The sequence below is a fragment of the Carassius carassius genome, chromosome 47 (genome assembly GCF_963082965.1).
Source record: "Carassius carassius chromosome 47, fCarCar2.1, whole genome shotgun sequence".
In the NCBI taxonomy this organism is placed as follows: domain Eukaryota; kingdom Metazoa; phylum Chordata; class Actinopteri; order Cypriniformes; family Cyprinidae; genus Carassius; species Carassius carassius.
Window position 1 is genome coordinate 23,301,552 of NC_081801.1, and position 24,511 is coordinate 23,326,062.

The following is a 24,511-nucleotide window of genomic DNA, read 5'->3' on the forward strand; positions in this document are numbered from 1 at the left end:
TTCATATTTTATCAAACAACACGTCACTGTAAAAAATGAAATACAAAATTACTGATCAGGTATTGTTCAGCAAAATGGGCAAAGTGCTTTTTATTTTAGTTTCCTTGTTGTCATCAAAGATGCATCCAGTAAAACTACGATGATTCCACACAAATTATTCTGTCACTTGGTATAGACTATATATATATATATATATATATATATATATATATATATATATATATATATATATATATATATATGCTATACCTATACATGTATGAGTTGTATTTCAAACCTTCGCTGCCATAGTAGCCTATATTAAAATAAGCTTTAAATGGAACATATTCAGTATACACTATATTAACAGTTTTAAACGCTAGTGTAAATACGAACATTGAATTAAAACCGACCCCATGTGCGCATGTCGATCTCTTTACTGAACAGTCTAAACTCCAAAGTCTCACGTTTTTTATGTATCTTTATTGAGCAGAGAGGGACTAATAAGTGCAATACTGGACCGTTGTTTCTCGATTTATCCGAACACAGAAACAGGAATGAAAATTCGCTTTTATTTCAGGTTTTATACTGTGAATGTGCCCTTTGCCCCTTCATTTACGCACTGAACTGCGCCATTCTGAATGCATTTTCCTTGCAGTCTTTAGCCCACCGTCGTGTGTTCCTCGTATATATATATAGATAGATAGATAGATAGCAGCCTAGAGATACTTGTATACCGTGTTTCCTCAGTTCGCTGTGAGGCGCATACAAAAGTTGCAGCTCGTGCGACTGCTAATGTGTTAGCTAGCACTCCAGTTCTCAAACGAGGGAGCCGTCTTAAGTATGGAAACGGCTTATATTTACTGTTGACAGACTGTAAACGGTGTCGTTGGTTTAAAATGACACGGTGGGAATGACAAGCTAGTGTTCACTCGGAGTGGCCGTTTCTGTTTCGACCGCATACAACTGAAGCGGCGGTATTTGTGTGTTCGGAGACATACGCGTCGCTGTCAGCCCGGTCGTCGATTTGGGTTTAATCAACTTTTGTTGTTTTTTTTTTTTTTTTTGTATTCGCATGGCTGAAGGGTAACTTGTGCTGGAGTTTTTGTTTTTTGTCGGAGGGGCGTTTACCGTGTTGAAGCTAGCAGGGGCTTTTTGACGGCTAGATCACGGGCTGTCGGGAGTTTGACAAGCAGCTTGTGCTTATGTAATGCTGGCGATTCCCCCGCTCGACCTCAAAAGACGAATAAACAGCGGGTATTCAGAGTGCGACGAAGTTTATTTCGTGACACGACTTGTATGCGTCGTCATTACGGTGCATTTCTGTGTTTTCTTTCTTTTTCGTTTTTCCACGAGTTGTTTTTGCGACTCGCACACAGTGTCGAAGCTGCAGCGCGTCTCGTAAATCTATTGATCATGCGGGAAGTTCAACGAAAAACTATCGCGGATGCCATCTGAACGCTTAAACAGCATTGGACTTGTATAGAAATGCATTTTTCGTCACAAATCTTGTAAAGGTAAGTCTTTCTCGTGTATTCGGGGTCATCTGCTATCCACGCGTTGTGAATACAGGGTGCATTTTTTGCAGTTGCACACCGTCTGCGCTAGTTTTTCTTGTTTTAACCTTGACATCTCGAATGTTAAATCATATAGCTGTTATTATGGCTTTAAATTATGTTTGAAAGCTTCTCCTGCTGCCTTACAATTTTGCGTCATCGTGCATTTTAACGTTTATATCGTGTCCTCAGGCTCGATTTCAGTTGTCGTTAAGTTATTTAGTATGTATTGATGTGCTGTTTGACATTTATGTAGGTTAAACGAGCTTTAGTACACATTAAGCAGTTTGTCAGGCTCAAGTTCGTTTTGGACGCAGTGGCTGAGCTCGACCGACAGGCGGCAGCACCGCGGTGCATCGACCAATGCATTTGGAGGATTTGTATGAGTTTTAATGTCTCTACGCGCCTCGAGCCTTCATTATCTGAGCAAACAATCGCCTCATCAAGCTCCATTTTGTGGGATGAGTTTGCATGCGTTGCAGTAGGTTTTTATAGAACTACAGAATTTTATTATTGCAGTAATGCAGACTATAAATTCGAATAAGTTGGCAGGAGAGCAAAAAACATAAATGCTCGTGCAAGGGTCAAATACAACTCGAATGGCTGTTTAGCTGAAAAGTCTTAGAAAGCTGCAAAACACATTCATTATATCACCCCAAGAGAGCTTTTGTGTGGGCATCTGGATAGACGTGTACTTTCATATCATATTATTTAATTGCATTAGGAGCCGAGAGGAACTCCAGGTGGGAGTTCTGTCCATACCTACTCTATTCAAAGTCTGAATCTGTAATATTTTCTGAATAACTCACCAGAAAATAAATTGTGTGAAATTGTCTTGTTTAAACATAAGTGCAATGTAAAATAGCACAAGAGCAATTTTCAATCCATTTTATATGTGAAACATTGTATTTTTTTTATAAAATGATCTAAATTATATGTTTAATATGTTTCTGTCTACACAACAGGATTAAGATATGGACAGTGGACAAAAACGCAGCAGCAACGGTGCTGAGAATTTAACTTTCGGGGATTGTATCGAGAGAGGCTTCATGCCTGATATTGACATTGATATTGGTGTCAGTGCATCCGCTTTAAATACGTCAAAAGAGTTCTCGAACGGACAGAGAGGTAGTGACGCTCAAAGAAATCTCTCTCTGGCAGATCCGTCTTTAATGGGACGTAACATACAAGAACCAGATGTTAAGGGATTCAGACCTTTCAAAATGCAGCACCAGCAAAAGGTAAAAGAGCCTCTTAACATTGGGGAGAACTTTTCGCTGTTGGACGAGAGCATTGCGGACTTAAATCGTGGTTCTGGCATCCAGGCCTCTGACACTTTTGCAATGAAAATGGAGCAGTTTTCCCCCCAGGAGAAAGATGGGATGGACTTTCCATCTTATGGCCACCCGAATAAGGAATTGGATGTTAATGAGAGAGTGATTGGAGACAACACCATTGACATCCTTAAGGATCTGGACTTCACCGACTCCCTATCTGAGCTGAATGAGCTCTATGTTGCCGACGAGGCTGCCTTTCTTTCCTCATTGGCAGTGGATGAAACCCTGCTGGGAGAGAGCAACTTTCTGAAGGATACCAGCCCTGTTGTCACTGGCAGCAGTGCAGCCTGTGCGAATGTGAACGGCACGGGGAAACGGCAGCAGATGGTGGAAGCCAGTGTCAACATAAAGACAGAGAAAGACACAGACTTTATCCAGCTGTGTACACCAGGTGTCATCAAACAGGAGAGTGAGAGGCGGAGCTACTGTCAGATGTCAGGGATGGGTGGGCTTCACGGTGGGCCTGCCGCTTTAGGAGATATGGGCGGACAGGGATACCACTATGGAGCCAACACCGCCTCAGCGGTGAGTTTACCAGATCAGAAACCCCCTTTCGGCCTGTTTTCTCCCCTACACACCTTAAGTGATGGCTGGGGTCGAGGAAATGGATATGGAGATCCGTCTGGGATGCAGAGAGCCAATGAGACGGTACTTCCGTCCACCTATCCATACAGCAGGTAGGAATGACTTTCAAAAGCTGTTGAATGAGCTGCTTTTATAATGAACGACGAAATGGATAAATAGAGAATAATTCGCTCTAAAATGAAAGGAGGTTGAGGATAGTGCACGGTTCCCACGGCCATGGAGAACTTCAGGGAATTTTAAAATCGTGGTTTTCAGACCCGAAAAGGTAAAGGAAATTAGTAAAAAGACAAAAAAAAACTGTAGTAATGCTGAGCTGTAAAATATTTCATCAGCTGAAGAAATTGTGTGAAATCGTGGCCATTATGGGAAATCTTTCGCCATAAGGGGCATATCTGCAAAATGCAATCGCAGAATACTTTAAAACTCGGGTCTAAAACTAGAGTCGTGCAATGAAATGAGTATGATTTTAAACATTTTTGAAGTTTTTCTAGAGAATATACATTTTGGATTCATCCTCAGTTCTAAAATATTTCACAGGATACCATTTTTGTATTAAGTGTCAGTCATGAAATCCTGATGGCAATGTGGAGTGGATTCTGTATTCCAGACCCGTTTACTCTGTAGCATTTAAAAAAAAAAAAACCCTATTTACAAAACTGCATGAGATTTGATGAAGCTGTTGTTTGCATCTTTAATTAGTTTGTGTGCTGGTCCGCTGACTCTCCCAGGAGCCCATGTGCGCTGATCTGTATTGGTGCTTTGCCCATCCAAAGCAAACACATGGGCCTCATGGAGCTCCCTTCGGCCCAGAACGGCACACATGCGCTCCTCTCTGAGCCCTGTTTCAGGAGGCTCTAGGCATCAATAACAACATCGACCATTGTTGCTGTAGCTGATGTGATATTGTTTTTCAATGAGTGTGGAGAGGTCTAGAAGCTATTAGTCATTATGGCTCAAAATTCCCTGAGTACTGCAAATAATATAAAGTGTGTCCTTGGTCTTGACTCTTGACCAGTTTTACTTTGCTACTTGGCGTTGGGTTTTCAGATAAAATGAGTTTTGCAGCCAACCTTCTACTGAGATATGAATTTATGTGCTCTGGGAGATCCTGAAATATATGGACTTTTAATGACCTCACAGTTATGCTTTTGTTCATGGTTCTGCTTTGTATGTGTTGTGGTACGGTGTAATGTTTTGTTATGGTTTTCTTATCCAACTTGATGCAACGTGCCAGTCTCATTTGCGCAAGAGAAACCTTTAAACCTTTTCCCGATTGCTCAGTGTTAATCTGGCAGTCCACTCAGAAAGCCAAGTTAGAGATATTTAGGTCAGCATATTTCTCCCTCTAAACCAACTTGGACAGTTTAGTGCTGTGTTAGGGGAAACCTAAACATGTTAGTTACCTGAACTTTCACCTGACTCATTTTTGTGGACACATCTTGTATTAATATTCTGGTTAGAATTTTTTAAACCTCTTACAATCAGTTCAGTTTAAACATTCAGACTTTATGAAGACATTTAATATTAAAGTTTGGAAATCTCTCTGATGTACACTGATTAAATACATTCAAAATGTAATCAACAGGCATGCTGTCATCATATTTGCAGAGTGAATTACAGTACGATTGGTCTTCTTCATTACACTGATTTGTGTTCTGAATTATTGGCCGTCTTCCTTGCATATTTAACCATTTTTAGCTCGCTTTACACTGTACGTTTTATGCACAGTGACAGAAAACAAGACATGTTGACCACTCTGATGTGGAATTTAATTTACACTGAGCCTAAAAAAAACTAAAATGGTCTAACATGATAGTGTTTTATTCAGGAAATGCTGCTAAATCTACTTTTTAAAACCATTTTCCATTTAGATGGAATTCATTAATTAAAAAACAACAAAAAAAAACCAGAACAATTTTTGTTTGATTTTGTGGAAAGTATTTAGTTGGAGTTTTAATTTCGCATGTTAGAAATCTTTTAGTTCAGTTTGGGTCAAAGGGTTTTACCAGTCATGCAGGCTCTTTTTTTCCTGAAGGTCAGGAATGTGAACTGCTGTCAAAGTGATGATAAATCAAGCATTTCATAAAATCTTATTCACATGTAACAGGGCAGATAAGAGGCAGCAGTACTCTTATCTGTAAGTTAAAAATAATAAAAAAATTGTGATTTTTTTTTTTTTTTTTTAGACACATAATGCAATGGACAACAATTGAATGCAGTGCTTGATTTAGTTTATATTTGCTGATTGCATTTTCTTGTGGGCTTTTTCAGCTAAATTCAAATATAATTACTACGACAATAATAAGTACATGTTTTTGTTTTTCAACCCTTTTGACTGTGCTTTTTGAGCGATTTAGCTAATGGCTTCAGAGATAACAAAAGTTAACTAATGATAGTACTTCAAAAACAGCCACAATAATAATTAATGAATTGAATATTTTTGAAGCATCTCAGCATTAGACTTTAGTACAGCAGTCTTTTAATGTACATACAGTATGCAGTGCAGCTAGAAAATGAGCCTAATTTGTGAAACTAAGTGCCTGTGAGTAATGTTTGACTTAGACTTAAGACTTGTTGACTCTAGCAGCTCCTTAAATCACACCTTTGATCATCTTTAATGCCAGCGTCTCGTGGCTCGGGTTTGTTTCAACATGTTTTCTAATCTAAGAATCAATGGAATTTCAGGCAGTGGGTTTTATTTGCAGTAGCTCTCTCATACTGCAGTCGAAAGAAATATCTTGTCCATACCGGTCTGTTCTGCTCTCTTTGCTGAGAGGCAATATACCGGCGTGTTTGTTTCTTTGATTCACGCCGACGGCGGGTGATGAAGGAACACAGTGGTCTCTGACTGCATTTAATTTGGAGGTAAATTCGGCCCAGTTGGCAGAGTTCTCTGGAAAGGTCAAGGAGAGACTAAATCATCTGCAAAGGAGTCAAACAGTAGTTTATAGCTGTTGGAATTCTTATTAAGAAATATTTAGGAATGGATCAGTGTAAATTATAATAATGCATCTTATAATAATTACTTGAAAGGGATAATTGACCCTGGGAATCCTAGGAGTTATAGAGAATATTACATTAGAAATCAACGAAAAATAATGTTGACATTTAACAATACTGCAAAATAAGACCATAGATTTTAAAATCAATCTATTGATTGAAAACATTTATTTATTGTCAATCAAATACCATTTACAGTAAATAAAAAAATGTGTGTACTGTGCAAATGTGTCAGTTTTTTTTTTCCAAGTATTGATTTTAATATCCAAAGTATAGCAATTAAATAATAATTTAGGTTCTGTTGATCATTTTGACCTCGACTATTAGAGTAATGCACTAAATGAGAATGTCTTCTATATAGTTTGCAGCATTAGTTGGAAGAGATTTTTTTTTTATCTTTCCTAATAAATCAATATTTAATCAAATTGTGTAATACAGAATATCGTGACATTTTGATGTTTTCTGAGACTGTTATTGCATCATGAAAATCTCACACTATTGCAGCTCTACGTAGGAAATATAACAAAGTATTTATAGGTTTTTGGTAACATGAAGATGTGTGATGGTAGAATGTCAATATTTTACTGAGGTGAATACACATACAGTAGTATAGTAGCATGTGTTATTTTATTTATAGTTATAGTTACCACTCTGGCAAACCTTCAAATTCTGTTCTTTAATGATTGATTTGTATACTGTAAAACATCTTCATGTAATGACCATATTTTGAGCTTCTTTCGTCTAATTAGTGTGAGTCAGTTGTGTCAGGGTCTTTGTTGAATGTAGTCACGTGAGACGACAAACCCCTTCAGATTGTGTTTCTTTTTTCTTTTCTTTTTTCCCTCTTCTTGAGGGTGCGGTCCTGCTCCAGCACAACCCATGGGACGAGCCATTTTATGCATTCAGTGTGCTGATATTTGATATTTCCAAAAGTCTTATTATGAATAGGCCAGCATCTAGTTTCTTTTGCTGCATTCATGCCTTTTTTTTGTTTTGTAGCACATTTTGATTTGTCTTTTTTTTATATTTAAATTGTTGTGCATGTCACTTCCATCTGTCATTCTTATTATTTTCCACAGCTCAACGGATTATAATGATATAATCTACTCTCATAATCCAGAGTATGTGATCGAATGAATAAGAGGTTTGCATGTGTGGAAAACCGATGTCTGTACAAACTGAAGTATATTTCTGATTGAAGTTGAGACTCTGCTGCCCAAGTTTAGAATGTTGCATAAAAGTGAATTATTGGTGTCTCTTCTGAAGATTCGACTTCACTCCTTCAAGCACACTCTTATGTTTGTCCTGTGGTTGAACTTAGTAGAATATAACCAGTACAGTACAGGACTGATTTTCATGCTAATGTCTGAGCAGTGTTCTCTGTCGACAGTATTTCTGTTTATTATTATTAATGTTATTTTGTTATTTTAGAAACTGTGTGAAGGGGAGACAATAAATGGTAATCAGAACATGTTCCAAGCCAGAATCAAACTTGCAGGGCTGCATGACCATCACAACTCACTTTGTCTCACCACTAAGCCAAGTCTTTGAATATATGAAGACGTTTAACTGTGCAACTAATCAGGGAAAAAATGGGAAGAATTCATTCTATATTCATTACTCATTAATATCCACCTCTGACATTTTTTACAGCCTGAAAAATCCTTAAGTACACCATTTTAACCGTTTGTTTCAATTCTGTTGCATTTATTGATATACCCTAATTTTTTCACATCTAATGATAAATGCTTTACAGAGTATCATAACTTAAAAGGTGGTGACTGATTGATATTATTTTGTCTGCTGTACTTGATATGCTTTTGCTTTCTGCTCTGATCATTTGTAATCTGTAATCTTGGTTCTTAGAATGAGGAGATCACCAGCCATCTGGTTAAAATAATAATTATTATTTGGCTTTAAAACTTTAAAAAAGGAGAAAAGAAAAAAACATTAGCTTCAATATTTATCTGATGATGCATGTCTTGTTTGAAGCTGAATAGTGTTGCAAATTTGTACACGACCCTGTGGTAATAAGGGTTAAAACGTAACATGTGGGCTAAACCTTTTCTGCAAAGCGTATTGCTAGGAACCGATTGTTTGGTGCAAAGTGGTTTTTAAAGAAGTCTGTTGTACAGTAGAAAATGACAAAGGGAAATCGTACAGGTTTCAGAACAGTGGAATGTGGGTCACCAAGGTGTCACCAAATAACACGCATCCGTTTTTGACTGCCTGTCTCGCACTATTTATGCAATGGCGTACTTATTCAGCAAGAACAGGGACATCAGTAGTGCCATGCATACCTTCTGCAAATGCAGTGTGCGGTCTCTGGTCCATCTAAAACAAAGGGAACAATGCTATTCACCCAAAAATGGAAATGAAGTGAAACAGGACTGGGGCTGTGAAGCTCCAATATAAAATAACAAAAGAAATGCCATAAAAAATGATAAACTACACTCCAATTCTTCTGGAGCCATGCAACAAAACTGCAAAAGGGTTTATTGGAAATGCACATCCATTCTTTGCCAGCAGGATGCGCTTTAGGATCGGCAGAAATAGCGGTTTACTCGAGAACGGCTGTAATTAAAGAAGTGCTCTGCACATAAACACTGCTTTATCAGACTTTATAAGAAAGATTTAATGAAAATGACGTCAATTTGTCTAAAGCCTGAAGGGATGGTTTATACTATGGAAGCCTATTTCCACCACTAAATAAAAAAATAAGAGGTATTTGCGACTTTTTATCTAACAATTCTGACTTTTTTTCTTGCAATTGTGAGTTTACATCTTGCAATCATATATTTTTTTCTAAGAATTCTGTGGTATAAATTTGCAATTCTGACTTTTGTTCCCAGAATTGCGAGATATATATAAGCTTAAATTGCAAGGAAAAAGTCTTAATTGTGAGATATTTTGAGAAATAAAGTCAAAATTGAGTTGCGAGTAATAAACTCCGAATTGAGTGATTTAAACACAACTGTAAGAAATGGGTCTCTTTTTTTCCCCCTTGGAATTAGACTTCATAACTTCATCATTAATTATATAGAAACAATTCTGTGAAGAGTCAGCATTGTGAGTTGTGAACTCACAATTTTAAGAAAAAGTCGTAATTGCAAGAAAGAAATCATAATTGTCAAATAAAATGTAACTATTAGCTTTTTATTTTCAATTTTATTTTTATTATTCAGTGGCGGACACTGCTTCCATAGTATACAATAGTGCCTATTTAATTTATAGCCAGGTTATTCTTCAGAAATTAAACCCTTATTTTTCATGAAAGAGACAAAGTCACACTGGATTTGGATCAAAGATTAGAGCAAAGATGAGTAAATGGTGAAATCTCAGTTTTTGGGGTGAACTGTTCCTTTAAGACCTACGTTCTCGTTCTGCTCTTCAAGTGGGAGTCTTTGGCCTGATTTCCTTGCATCTGCCCTCCCCTCAATATCACTGGAGGAGGAGACAAGCTGTACTGTAAGTGGGCCTGGAGCCAGCTGGACTAAAGTTGCAACTTTGCCCTCAAGATTGGTGAATTCCTCCCCTCTTTCTGTTTGTTTTGAGTTTTCCAGGAGCTTGGGTTGGATTCGCTCTAGGGTGCGGAGTTATTACAGTCTGCAGAAGACAGTTCCTCAGATCTTCTGGAAATCACATCGGCTCTTCAGCACTTTTCACTGCAAATTCGTTGTGTTTTTTCAGCTGTTCACACAATTAATTATGGGTGATTGCTATATACACACAAGCTGTGGTTTCTACCAGATTTAAAATCTAATCTAAAGCTTAAAACTTTAGACAGCTGTCCTCTGATCTCAGTAAGGAAATGTACAGAAGGAATTAGTTGTGTGTAGAAGAATATTATTTGGACTGGATTGTCTTGCAAAGATCAAGGTTAACTTAACAAATGAAACTTTTAATATATTTCTGGAAATATGACCCAGTAAAAATTTTCTATAATAACATAAAATGCTGCCTTAAATAAGCGACATGACAAAAAAAGACACTTTCTAACTACTATTTTAACTTTTTATTTATGAAGCAGATATAAATATCTACAAAGCATTTCCAGTATGATATACAATGACAGCATTTAATATAAAGTGACTATTTGTAACCATAAAGTATTTGTACATTTAACTGACAAGAATGTCTTTAAATATATATATATATATATATATATATATATATATATATATATTTTTTTTTTTTTAATAATAAAAATAAAAATGGTAACATTGTTTAACACAAAGACATTTGTTAGGTTTCAGATGTAAATATAGAATGCACTGAGAAAAAAATAAAAATAATAAAAGGTCTTTTAAATTTATTATCCAAAGTTTGAAATTGGCCAGATTTCAATATTTTTAACCGTCATCTAAATGGCAATGAAAGAAATTTAATAACAATAATACATTATCATAGTTATATACTAGATAAAACTATATATATATATATATATATATATATATATATATATTAGGGCTGGACAATTATGGCCTAAAGTCAAAACCTCGATTAATTGAACATTTTACTTCGATTACGATTAATGAATGATTATTTTGTTTCTGTTTAGTTTTTTTGCCCTCATAGTTCACTTACAAGGTTTGTACTGTAAAGAGGGCCATAGTTGGGGTTTGCGGGGCCCCGGTTCAGGTTGTAACAGTGGGCCCTGTTTGAAAGTGTTTAATTTGTATGTTCGTCCTGTTTATTTGTTCATCAACATGCCCGCCACGTCCCAGAATGCAACGCGGCGTCCAAGCCCTATTAGGCACGGTCACTTTACCCTCTGGGCTTCTTCGCCCGAATACGGGCGAAAACTTGAACGTTTTGAAATGTTTAATTTTTTTGCTTCATCGGATGGGGATGAAACTTGGTGACTTTTGTTGTATTACCTATATGAACACACAAAAAAAATCAAGGAGATGATTCTGATATGTTAAAGGGTCGTAAAAAAAAAAGTCACACTTAGCTTCCTCCCGCCCGAAAACGGGCGACATAGGAAATGAATGGGAAATACGAAAAAATAGGAAAACTCAGAGAAACTTTTGGTGGTACAAGCTACAGATCAGCAACTGTGCTGAAAAAAAGTGTACAGCAATGAAGGGGTGACACTCTAGAACATCAAGAGTGCAAATAAGATCCCCCCCCACACACACACACACACCCACGCACACAAACACACACACACATACACGGATAAACTGGCGACTGCAACAGCAAATTTGTAGAATATTCCACATAAAAATCAATAAATGAAAAAAAAAAACTTGCTCAAATGCACACACACACACACACACACACACACAGAGAGAGAGAGAAAGAGAGAGACTGGTAAGACTGCAACAGCAAATTTTGAGAATATGCAAAAATAAATAAATAAAAAATACAAAAAGAGACTCTCGCTCAAATGCAACACACACACACACACATTCACTCACACATACACACACACACACACACACACATTGTGTTCCCTTTCTAACCAAATGCTATAGTTTGATTGTAATCATAATGCAAAACCTGATACTTATCTAAACATTTTTGTTAAGAAAATAAAGTAATCATCTTTTAGAATATCTAAATGTATATCTAAATAAAAAAAAACGAATAAGATAGAGAAATCATGTCTAAAACAACAAAAGGAATCAAAAAGCCTTTCTATATAGGATATATAGGAAGCTATAGACAGCCTACAGGCTGGTACAGGACATTACACAAAAGTGGCTATTTTTTAAAGCCACTAGATGAAGTTCTTCTCCTGGAACATTTTTTTTTTAGGCTGGCACTCTATTTTGATGTGAAATGCTGCATTTATTGAATTTTTTTTTTTAAATAAATATAAAATAAAAAATGATATATTAATTTTAATGGAAAAAATAGCTCATAAAAATTATATAATTAATGCAAAGTATCATAAAAAAATCAAAAAATTCTAAATAATAATCAGAAAAAATTATAGAACAAAAATATATTTGATTGGTTATCCTGGGAAAAAGTAAAGTACAATTTTAAGGCTTCGCCCGTTTTCGGGCGGGAGGAAGCTAAGTGTGACCCATTTACGAAGAAGCCCAGAGGGTTAAGAGACAATGAATGCATCCAATATAATACACATACAATTTTTTTCTCAACTGTTTACTTTCACTTAAGACATAACTGACAGTTTTTTCGAACATACTATCCAAGACAGGTATTTTCACATATTTTTTATGTATTTGTCAGTACAAGAGCAAAAACAGACCAATTCGGTGTTCAAGTGTTTTGAGACGCCTCTCTCTGCGTGAGCCTGAACACCAGAACACCGCGGTGCTGAAGTGGGCTCTTACACATCCTTCTGTTTGTTTAAACTGCGATTTGTTTTTGTTCGTTCAGGTGCAGGTCAGGAGGAACTTAAAGGAGAACTTCACAAACGAGAGCTCGGTTCAGTGTTGCTGTCTGTGAGACGCGTCTCTCTCTCTGCGTGCGCACCCAACACAGCGCGAGTAACCAGCTACTCAGCTCAGCTTTTCCACGTCTTGTGTTTGAATGCTTTAAAGTCTTTTGAATGGTTACATTTGCAAGTGGCAAGGCTTAATAACACGTGAAAATGATACGCTTTCGTGTCGACACGAAGCAGCGTTCTGTCAACTGTCCTGAGCGTCTTTTTAGACTGTCCTCAGCCAGACGGTTGAGATCGACTATTAAAGGAGGGATATTTTTTCCTATTGAAAGAACGATCATAGCTCACTATCAGCAGTTATTTTATCTATGTTCGTAACATTTCTTACATATTATTGCTCTGTGTAAGAGATAAATAAAGATCAGATAAAGATAAATTAGCACAGTACCAGTACGAGTGATTGCGTGTGTGAATTAGTCACACCGTCTCTATATTATTGTGAAGCTGTGGGTTGTAAATAGCCTAGTTCCTTCAAAAGTAGAAAAATATGCTATAATAGGTTTTGAGACTCTAAGATACTTTAGTGATAAATCACAGGACATCGCTGACAACTGCGTTCCTCTGTGCGCGCGATCTTCACAGCTATGAGTGTTCGTGGCACAATGCAGCTGCACAAACATGGTAGCTCGATATAATAATACACATCCGTCCGTCTAATCGCTTGAACGTCCAAACAATAAAACAAATACAACTGACAAAGTTTAGTAAAGACGCAAGGCTCACCGCTCGCGCGCCATCACTATGTGTTGAACCGGCGTTCACCTCCGTGTTTTGTTTTTATGCCACTGACTGGAGAGCAGAATCACGTGGCTACACACGCTTTTAAGGGGGAAGTATTAACAGGAAATAATCGAAATAACTGACGTGGGAAAAATACGTCGGTTAGAGGTTCTAAATTTCGGTTTCGATTACTTTTCGATTAATCGTCCAGCCCTAATATATATATATATATATATATATATACATATATATATATATATATATATATACATACATAAATATATACATATACATACATAAATACACACACACACACACGCGCATGTACTGTATCTCTGTGTGTGTGTGTCTACTGTATATGAAATAGTGAAAGTGAAAAAAAGTGAAAAGTGAAGTGACATTCAGCCAAGTATGGTGACCCATACTCAGAATTTGTGCTCTGCATTTAACCCATCCGAAATGCACACACACAGAGCAGTGAACACACACACACACACTGTGAGCACACACCCGGAGCAGTGGGCAGCCATTTATGCTGCGGCGCCCGGGGGGCAGTTGGGGGTTCGATGCCTTGCTCAAGGGCACCTAAGTCGTGGTATTGAAGGTGGAGAGAGAACTGTACATGCACTCCCCCCACCCACAATTCCTGCCGGCCCAGGACTCGAACTCACAACCTTTCGATTGGGAGTCCGACTCTCTAACCATTAGGCCACGAATTCCCCAAATAGAATGGCAGAATTAAATAAAATGATGATACTAGGACATGCTTCATTACAGGCTGTTATATCTTTTATTGTTTGCCTTTTAATGTATAACCATGTAAAATAAAAGCTCTTAGGGAGTGTACTGAACATCTGATATGTTTTGATTTATTTGATCTTAATTCTGAGCTTGCTTGTCCTTGCACGTAGTACACTGACAGCCTCTTAAAAAGGTTAAAAGCATCTGTTAATCAGCAACTAACTAAATCGGTCTCCATCACACAGAACTGTTATTTCTGCCGCTTTCCATCCATCTGTCTTTCAGGCCTCTGCTTATTTTGTGGCTTCTGTCACATGTAATTATTGTCATGGTTCTGTCCTGTCCTTTTAAAGGTCATTTACAGGAATTTTGCACTGCTGCATTGATTTTATGAACATTTCTGTTATGTGCTTGACCTCTGAATGCAAAGAGCAACATTCAGCCCCTAATTGCATGCCACTCAACTTTGTTTTCTCACTGCTGAATGAAGGATGTTTTCTTCTATTTGCATCAAAGTTTTGCATCTATTTGCATTTTTATTATTACAGCATGAATGAAACTTTCTTTTGTTACTCTGCAAAATGAAATATTAATTATCATTATTATTTTCTTAATCAGTTTTCTATAAAAAAAAAAGGGCTGTCAAAATGGCTGAAAAGCTAAATTCAAATTTTGTACTTAAATATGATATAAATTTGAATTAAACTCAAATTTAAAATGCATCATTTCAGTTAGGGTAAAGCTTTTGGCTTCTCTCCTGAGGCCACAAAATATTATCATAATTTAGCAAAATATTACTAATGCATGTTTATTCAAAGCATAAGAAAACATGTCTGTGAAAAAAGTGAATAATATTTAAAATAATGTTTATAAACCAAACAGAATTAATAAAGTTGCTTAAACAACTATAAACAAAACAGCATCATGTATGCATACATGGTTTAATACAAAGGGTGGAAAGCCAATCACATGGAGTACATTTTTGTTTATAAAAGCATGAGATGCTGCGAGATGGGGAAAAAAACCCACCATAAACTCTCGAGATATGTTTTTAAAAAGTTAAATTTACATTAATTTTACCTGGCTTTCTAAACCTGCAGTTTTCTTGTGCGAGACGCGAGTGCAACGGTGATAGAAGATGTCCCTCTAGAAAATGCACAAAATATGCATTCTGTGTGAACGGCATAGTTTATTTTCCACATTGATGTTTTCTTTTTTCACAATATTTTGAATGAACAACTCTGCAGCACTGCACATAGTGGCTTCAGCTGGATAGGCTAACAAAAACATTATAATGCAATGACACTTACTTAAAAGTGTACTTCGGCAGTCCGCATCCGCGCCCCATCCGCATTATGTAATTGCACGTGTGTGAGGTGAGTGATGAGACCGAAGTGGAGCTGTGTCGAGCTTTGCCCGGTCTTTGACCCGGACCCGATGGGACCCGACGGGTTCGGGCTTAATTTATATCATCTTACGCAGGCTCGGGCCGGGCTCGGGCTCCGGTTTGCGTGGTAAATGAGCGGTCGTGTGATGTGTTTCGTTTAGCGCGAGAAAGATGCGAAAATGGATGCTGAGTAGGTGTAACGGAGGCTTGCCTCTGGCGATTACGTTTTGGTTGCACCAGCAACTATAAAGCAAAGTCTGAGGTGTGGAAAAGTATTGACCACGTTTATAATGAGAATAATGAGTGAATGATTATGCACCATCAGTGAGCGCAGGAACGCGCTGAAGACATCTACAGTGGATTCAATCATTTTCCTCCACGAAAACATATAGGCTTAGCCTAATCTCTGTGAGTAAAGTTTTTTCAAATGATAACTAAATATTCATTGAGTCTTAAATGCATAATGTGGACAGAGATACGCTAATGTTAGCATTTCTTTTATTAAATGTCAGCTGCTAGTGTCGAAACAAATTCGGTGGAGCCTTTATCTTAATTTCCTTATTGCCAAATACCCATCTTAATTTAAAATTTATCTTAATTTAATTTGTTAAAAAAGACTCGTTTTTATTGGTGCGTTGGTCTATTTATAGGCTAAAGGAGCCTATGTCTATTTAGAGTGCTGAGATGTTACGATGACACAGAGGACTTATTTTATTTCTTTATTCCAACTTCCAAGTGGTCTAGTCTACTTTAGTTATGAATAAATTATGTTAATACATGTATAAATGACTCATTCTTGACACAAGGAAAAAGAGCTGTGTGTGTGCGCACATTTGAATAATGTCGGGCTGTAAACGGGTTCGGGCTTTTAAAAAGCTGTCAATCAAAATGTACTTGTCGGGCTTGTACTTGTTACAGCTCTAAGAGGAGCAGCTTTCACTCTCAACCAAACTAACATTACTAGCCAATCAGAATGTTTTGCTCTTATAAACATGAGACATGCATAATAGTATCCAATTGTAGAGTCTCTGTTTTCGAACGTGGAAAACGCCGGCGTAGTGTAAACTTAAACGTTTTTAAAACGAAAACGCACTAGTGTTATCTTTTCCCATCACATGAAAGGCTGCAGTGATGAGCATTGAGTAGACAGAGTCTGTTTATCGTGTGAATGCAGTCATCTCGTCATTATTGCAACACGTTTTCTCTCACAAAATGCTTTCACCACAACTAACAGCAAACACATGAATACACCGCATGAATACAGTAAGAGCTTTGTTGTGCAGCATAACAGCGTCATTCATTGTAACGGCAGTTTAGGCAAATGTGTAGATATACTCGCGATGTGTGACAGCTCCAAAAAAAAAGGGAGCGTTCTTTGATCGCTCTCTGTAGTTAAATAACAATTTAATTAACAGATTTGTTTCATGATACTAGGAGAAACAACGTGTTGATCGTTTAGTCACTGGCTTGATTCACTGATGCATAAACAGTATTAAACGATTTAGAAAGAAAGTCTGTGTGAACTTAAATGATTAACTACACATCAGAAATCACTGATCACAGATCAGGCATTAATGAACACTGTTACTCACTGTTTGTGCCGGTGCTGTCGAATCCATATCATAAAAGTCTGTTTGTAACGCCTGTGCTGACATTGCGACTGAATTATATGTAAATATTTGGGCGGGCAAAGCAGAGAAAGGGGAGGTAACAATTCTCCTTATAACGTCACAAAGAGGAGATTCCAGATCAGACCGTTTGAGCTTCGCTTTTTCTCAAAGGCAGAGAAAGATAGTAAAATCTCGATTTACACCGATTAAAATTTCTAGAAACTTGGGGACCATATACAGGCTAGGGGAACTCATTATAATGTTAAAAAACCTCAGAAAGTGAAATTTTCATGTCATAGGACCTTTAAATAATACATTGTTTACCCTACTGGCAGATTTATATATATATATATATATATATATATATATATATATATATATATATATATATATAATAATCTTGTTTTAATTTAAAGCAACAACAAAGAATTAAAAATAAATAAAAAAATAAATATATATATATATATAGAGAGAGAGAGAGAGAGAGAGAGAGAGAGAGAGAGAGAGAGAGAGAGAGAGAGAGAACAGTGTAGCTGTAGAACTACGAGCGTAGGAGCACCACTTACAGATTTTAATGCAGGTCTTCAGTGATGCATCGGTTGCCGTGGTGATGCTCAGGCTCATGTGAACGTTCATGTTTACCTCTGATGACTTCCTGTCTGTTTGTGGCTTTTATGTGGTCATCACTCTAGCTGGTGTGAAACTCCCATGAATGCCACACTACCACCTCAATCTCTTTTACACCACTATACGCATCGATCGTATGTGGGACTGTTCTGTTTGATAATGGAGTTTTATTTTTCTTGTTTTTGATGCACAATAGATTTTTCTGCTCATATTTCAGACTGGTTTTTAAACCACATAGACATGCTGCATTGAAATGGTAAGACAGTGGACTGAACGTTTTTATGCAAGTCAGTAGTTTTTAGGTTTGCTTTTCTTGTTTTTACTTAATTTATCTTTTCATATAAAATTGCTTTTGCTTGGGTTGATTTGTCTACGTTTCCAACCAGTCCTCAACCATTCTTAACATGACAAACAAAGAAAGGATAAAAAGGATGAAAACTAAATAAAAATCATGCTTAATTTTTTGTATTGATTAAATAAGCGAATAAATTAAAGAATAACTCTCCACACCTGGCTGCCTTTTGCATTTCCAAGATCCATAGAGCTCATGTATCTCACATGTAAACATGATCTCTGAATTCTGCTGATAGCTTTTGTACATATTTTTTCCATCCTCCACCTCTACAGAGCTCTCAGTGGGGGAAAACCCACACACATTTGTACTTTGTCTTTGGTTATCAAAGGCCCTTTCCACCTCTTCGCAGGTTCTTAGAATCAGTTGTAGGGAGATCAGTTAATCGAGTTTTCCTAAGCTAGACGCGTTACCCAGCAGTCTCCAAAACTCAATCACCCCATATATCAGAAATCATAATTAATTCAGTGGGAACGAGGCACTCGTTGTGTGTGTGTGTAGCACACAAGACCACAAACCAGAAAGCAGATAGTTTTCATAACATGCAGACTGGTACTTAGTTTTGAAGTTCATCACCTTCTTCATCTGTGTTGTTTTTGTAAGATGTGTAAACATTTCTTTATAGGTTGGTGAACTAGATCTTTATTTCACACCTTTTTTTTCTTGCATATGTAAGGCAAATCTATAATCTGACATGAATGAGTGTAATGTGATGCAATGGTAAAAAATATTACACAACATCTTCCAAAACCCCACTGTGTGCAAGCTGGAAAGTGTTGCATTATTAAGTGTTTCATGTTGTTTACTCTTCTATTTCATGTTTTTATTTATCTTAATCAGTCTTTTATTTTTTTAAATCTGAAATCAGGGCTCCAGACACATAACAATGATATAACACAAATAGTGTGAAACTTACTTTTTTTTTTACATATTTTTTTTAACCCATACTTGCAAAAACTTGTGGCCTAATGGTTAGAGAGTCAGACTCGTAATCCAAAGGTTGTGAGTTCAAGTCTCGGGCCGGCAGGAATTGTAGATGGGGGGAGTGAATATACAGTGCTCTCTCCACTTTCAATACCACGACTGAGGTGCCCTTGAACAAGGCACTGAACCCCCAACTGCTCCCAGTGTGCCGCAGCATAAACGGGTGTGTGTTCATGGTGTGTGTGTGTGTTCACTGATGTGTGTGTGTGCACTTTGGATGGGTTAAATGCAGAGCACGAATTCTGAGTATGGGTCACCATACTTGGCTGTATGTCACTTCACTTTTACTTTCACTTTCAAAAATCAGCTGGAAAGACATTTAGGAAATTAAATGAAAATAAGGCTAATAATATATTGATAATTTTTATAGATTTCTCCCATTTTATTTAGTTTGTCTTAGTTGATGTTGGGAGAAGGAGAAAAGAGAGAGAGAGACTATAGAGTAGGGTTGGACAGTATGTCCAAAATATTTTCACAACATTTACCATTTATGGGGAAGCAAATGCTTTTACTATTTTTTTTTATGCCTTGAGAATGAATATAAATGTAACTTGTTTGGATACAATTTTTGATAAATTTTAATTTAACATTCATCCAATGAATGTTTTCCATTGTGTTTGTTTGTTTGTTCTGGATTTTGTGTTAATGATTTAATACTCATCTTCAAAAATGGTGACTAATGAAATTAATACCTTTTAATTAATCTTTTAAAATGTAATGAAATAAGCATTGCATTTTTGTTTTTGTCGTACGATGCTGCAAAACAGAACTGTATAAATTAGAACATGGATGAAAAAAAATATCTTGGTTGCATGATATTACTTAATAATTTGAGAAGTAATTTTAGACTAGACGTAACTTTTAATAGTTTGTTTTAACTTAAACTAAAGAATTACGAATAGTATTTTACTATTGTATACTCAAAATTACTTCTCAAATTATTAAGTAATACTATGCAACCAAGATATTTTTTTTCAATATTTACTTAATAAAATAATTTATTAAACATTACAATTCCCCCCAATCTGGACTAAGTTACAGATTTTCTCTCACTTAAACAACAATTTTTTTTTTTTTTTTTTTTTTGCTTTTAGTCCGACCGACTTGCCGGTTGTAAATTTGCGTTAAGACTGACCAATTTTGTTTTTTTTTACTCTTCAAACAACTAATACAAAAGCAATAAAATAATATTCATTATATTTTAGTAAGTAATGTAAATATATAAATTGCCTAGGGCTACACAAATGTGAATTCTGCCGGTATTCAGACAGTCTCATACATACAGATACAGATTCGGGCTAGAATCGCCAACGTATGCGATATTTTTGTTTGTTGTTGTTGGCATTTTTTAATCGTAAACACAACATTCTCACAAAACACAAAAATGTTTTGCATTGTTATGACAGTCAACTCTGCTTATTGTTTTTCGAGAATGTTGCACTCCTGTTTGTCATTGTGCATGAAACTTCACGCCAATAAATCATCAGAAATATTGGTCTTTACTAATATATTGAATCTTTACATTCGTCCTGCCTGTTGTCCGTGGATTTACCTATATTTGGTGTTATTTGCTGTATAAAATGCATCTAGACATGCAAAATCGATTCAATGAACACTCGTCACTCAAATCAGGATTTTTTTTCACAAAAGTGACAACCCAAGAAAGCAAAGTAAATGGTCTCTCATTTGTAGGTTACATTCACACCTAGCGGTGGATGCAAGTAAAACAGTATAACAGTACCTCATTTTTTTCTTCTCATCTGAAATTCATGCAATAAACATGTTTTTGACAAAGATTTACATTTGTTTGTGGTCTATATACCCTGCATCAAATCGAGGTTTGCAATCAGTGCAAACAGTCAGTGACGTCACGATATGCTAGTTTGTTTAAATTCATACCTACGTAATCACCATCACCAAAATTTACTTTTTTTTGTTTTTACATTGAAACTTATTTTTTGAACCAAACATTGAACCAAAATATTTTTAAGGATGGCCTGACTGGAAAGAGAAATAAATCGTTAACTTAAAATAGTTGCTGTATGTAAAAAAACAGATGTAATTTTCCACTATGTTTATAAATGGTCATTTTTTCCCCCCTAACCTTATTAAATGTGTCATCTTCACATCAAATTATTACTTTTTCAATGAATTGTTAAAATAATAATAAACTGTTGTAACCATTCAAATGAAATTAGTATTAACAAACTTTCGACTGTCTTTCAACTGCTGAGGAAACAGAAGCTGCATCTGAAGTGGCATTAGATGCATTTACACAGACAGTTTGATAGTGCCATGAATGCATTTACAAATTGTGAAACTCGTGTATTAAATAAATTCAATGCACACAGACTGAAGTAGTTTAAGTCTTTGGTTCTTTTAATTGTGATGATGTTGGCTCAAATTTAACAAAAAACCACAAGAAGGTGATGCTTACGGTCCAAGATACTGGTACAGATAGTGAACAATTCTTTGTGACTTTATATTTGAAGTTGGAAAAGACATTTAGTTCCCACTTTAAGTGAACCTTAGTTCCCAGGTCATCTACAAGATGGAATAATGCTGATGAAGTCAAGAAAAGATTTGACATAAACACATGACAGTATGATTAAAATGTTCAAATGTAAAAAATAAAATAATAATAATCAAATAAATTAAACACATTTATTCTGTGGCACCTAAAAAAAATGTTTTTTCTTATAGGAGCCAATGGCTCCTTACTCAATTTTTTTTTTGGAGCCTTGAGTCATCATTTGATCTTTAAATGATAGGTCATTGTGAGAGGAAATGGAGAAGAGGTCACCTCAATGGAGGATTCCACTTGTGTGGATTCTTCATGTGTGCATGGCATGCTTTACGTCCACCCACCCACTCACCCATGAGATACAGTACACATACTCAAATGAAACCAAAAGGAAAGAAAAAAACAAGTCAGGCTTCTCCTGAAACAAGAACATTTACTGTAAACATACAGTGTCAGAGTTCAATGTTATCCACTGTAGGCGAATAAAGCAGCTATTTCTTCCTCCTAGTAACGGCAAACAGCCACCTACAGCACCAGCTGATAACATTCAGAAAAATAACCAAGGATTAAAAATGTTGTCCAATTTGATGCCGTTTTTGCCCATGCACTGCCTGAGAGATTTCTGTCTCTCGACTGTAAGACCATTTCACCAAAATGTCAAGCTTCAACACAACAACAGAGACATAGTAAAAGCAATCTCTATAAATCAAGTTAATTCAAGTTATCTAAAAAGACTTGATAGCTTTATATAATGACTAGATTAATAAAGGCTTTTGTTCACATATAAACACTGACCAACACACATGCTGTACTTAGCACACATTAAATATGGTGAATGGCAGCTGAAGCGTATTCGTCAGATGAACCATTTTAGACCACCGTTGTATCCTTTCTGCATCCTGAAAGCTTTGGTTTCCATGGGAGCTAATGGCATGTAAAAAGAGCAACTAGTACAATTCTCCTTTTGTGCTCCACACATGCAATAAAGTCATGTGGGTTTGAAAAGACAAGAGGGCGTAAATTATGAAAGAAATGACATTTTTGTGTAAATCTATTCCTGTCATTCCAACTATTCCTGTAATGATGTGTTCTGTAATCATGCTTCATCGAGGCATCCCAGAGCTGCGGAAATGAACGGACCACAGCAATGACAAGAATCATGTGATAGTCCAAGACTTCTTGATTTTCAGTCCACCCCCCTCCGGGATAGATACATGGAAAGAAAGAGAGAATGGAAAAAAATACAACTGCATTGAATAATCTTATGATATTGTTTAAAATAGTTTTTTGGAATATACAAACAAGAAAAGAAATGTTGATGGAAATGATACTTTTAAACTAAACGCCATTAGTGAACGTTTAATGAGTGAGTCACTGACTTGTACATTCAACCGATTCGTTCAAACGGCTGATTCATTAGATGTTATCCATAGGCTATTGAAAAATGTACTCAACCGATTCGTTTGCTGAATGATTCAGAATCATACGAATCATCACCGTAATGGTGAAAACGTTGTGTGATGTTGCCTTACTAACTGTATTTTAAATATAAAAACTTTTCATTTAGAATTTTGACCTCAGCGTACTTACTTGTCTGGCTTTAATTAAGTATTTCAATGTTGAGGCCTATGTGCCAGGGCTGAGCTCAGACAGAAATTTCATAGCTAACATAGTAACACAGCACAAAGCTTTTTGTGATTACTGGATGGCAAGTGAGCTTTCAAATAATGAAGTCCACACATAACAGAACACAGCACAGACTTAGGTCTTGTTAAGAAGAAACCATGTTATCAATGATTATAAACGAGAATTGTTAACAATATTGCCAATGTCCACACAGCTGACAGCTTTACCTATTGTAGTTTGCTCAAGTTGTGCATGATATAGACCCTGCTTTTCTGCACTTCTCTCTCTCTTGCGCTGCACAACAGCTGCGTTTAGCAGGTGTGCAATAATGCTGCTGCACAGCAGAGATGAGGAATGTTTGGAACTTTTATTCTGCTAAAACTTGAATGCACATCGTCTCAGTTTAATACGTGAACATAGCAAATGATGTGATCGCAAAACAATCAGAAAAAAGACATTACATGCATTTTTTTTAGTTATACCGTAAATACATAGGCCTAGTCGCCAGTGGTGACCAACGAAAACTTCATTCACAATTTAATATTTTTTAGTCGCAGTTTGGACCCCTGTGACTTGGAAAGTGGTGGAATGTTGCAATAGCTCATTAATGGCATTTTTTTGGTTTATTGGCCTGTTGTTGTGCCTGTACGAACACATGTTGATTACAGCCTCTTTCAGGGCAGCTGAGGACATAGACTTCCTGCATTTTCTTGCCCTTCCTGAGGGCACTCCACCTGGGATGCAATGGAATTGCTGATGCTCGGGTTGTTTACAGATGGCAAATGCTAACAAATAAAGAAATGTCAATAAAAGACACAAGAGAACAGCAGTTGGTGGTGAAGTACTTTGTGTTTTTCTAGTACAAACATATACTTTGTTCTAGTATTAAGGTGTAGAGTGCAAGGGTTATTAGAGTTTTGGGAAAATAATAATAATAACTATTTATGTTTTTGGTAGAAATGGCAGTTATGGAGAATTTATGCTTCTTTAAAGGAACAGTTCACCCAAAAATACAAAAATTTAAATTCTGTCAGCTCACCCTCATGTTGTTTCAAACAT

General features: G+C 36.4%; 1 protein-coding gene across 4 annotated transcripts; it reads left to right on the top strand.

The window, feature by feature from the left end:
* The first annotated feature begins 691 nt into the window (after positions 1-691).
* On the top strand, positions 692-24,281 carry LOC132130769 (glucocorticoid receptor-like). Of its 4 annotated transcripts, none has more exons than XM_059542567.1 (3): positions 692-1,496; positions 2,501-3,549; positions 4,186-5,098. In XM_059542567.1, exons 2-3 carry the CDS (start codon positions 2,510-2,512, stop codon positions 4,313-4,315), a joined length of 1,170 nt encoding a protein of 389 aa, XP_059398550.1. In that variant the 5' UTR covers positions 692-1,496; positions 2,501-2,509; the 3' UTR covers positions 4,316-5,098. The 4 variants fall into 4 exon arrangements, with proteins under 4 accessions (XP_059398550.1, XP_059398552.1, XP_059398553.1 ...); XM_059542569.1 differs by lacking the exon at positions 4,186-5,098 and adding an exon at positions 24,131-24,281 and having other exon boundaries at positions 693-1,496; XM_059542570.1 differs by having other exon boundaries at positions 694-1,496; positions 4,157-5,098.
* Positions 24,282-24,511: the final 230 nt, after the last annotated feature.

Coding starts and splice junctions, on each gene's coding strand:
- LOC132130769 (XM_059542567.1), top strand. CDS start 2,510: ATGGACAGTGGACAAAAACGCAGCAGCAACGGTGCTGAGAATTTAACT. Junction 3,550..4,185: donor TCCACCTATCCATACAGCAG/GTAGGAATGACT, acceptor TGACTCTCCCAG/GAGCCCATGTGCGCTGATCT.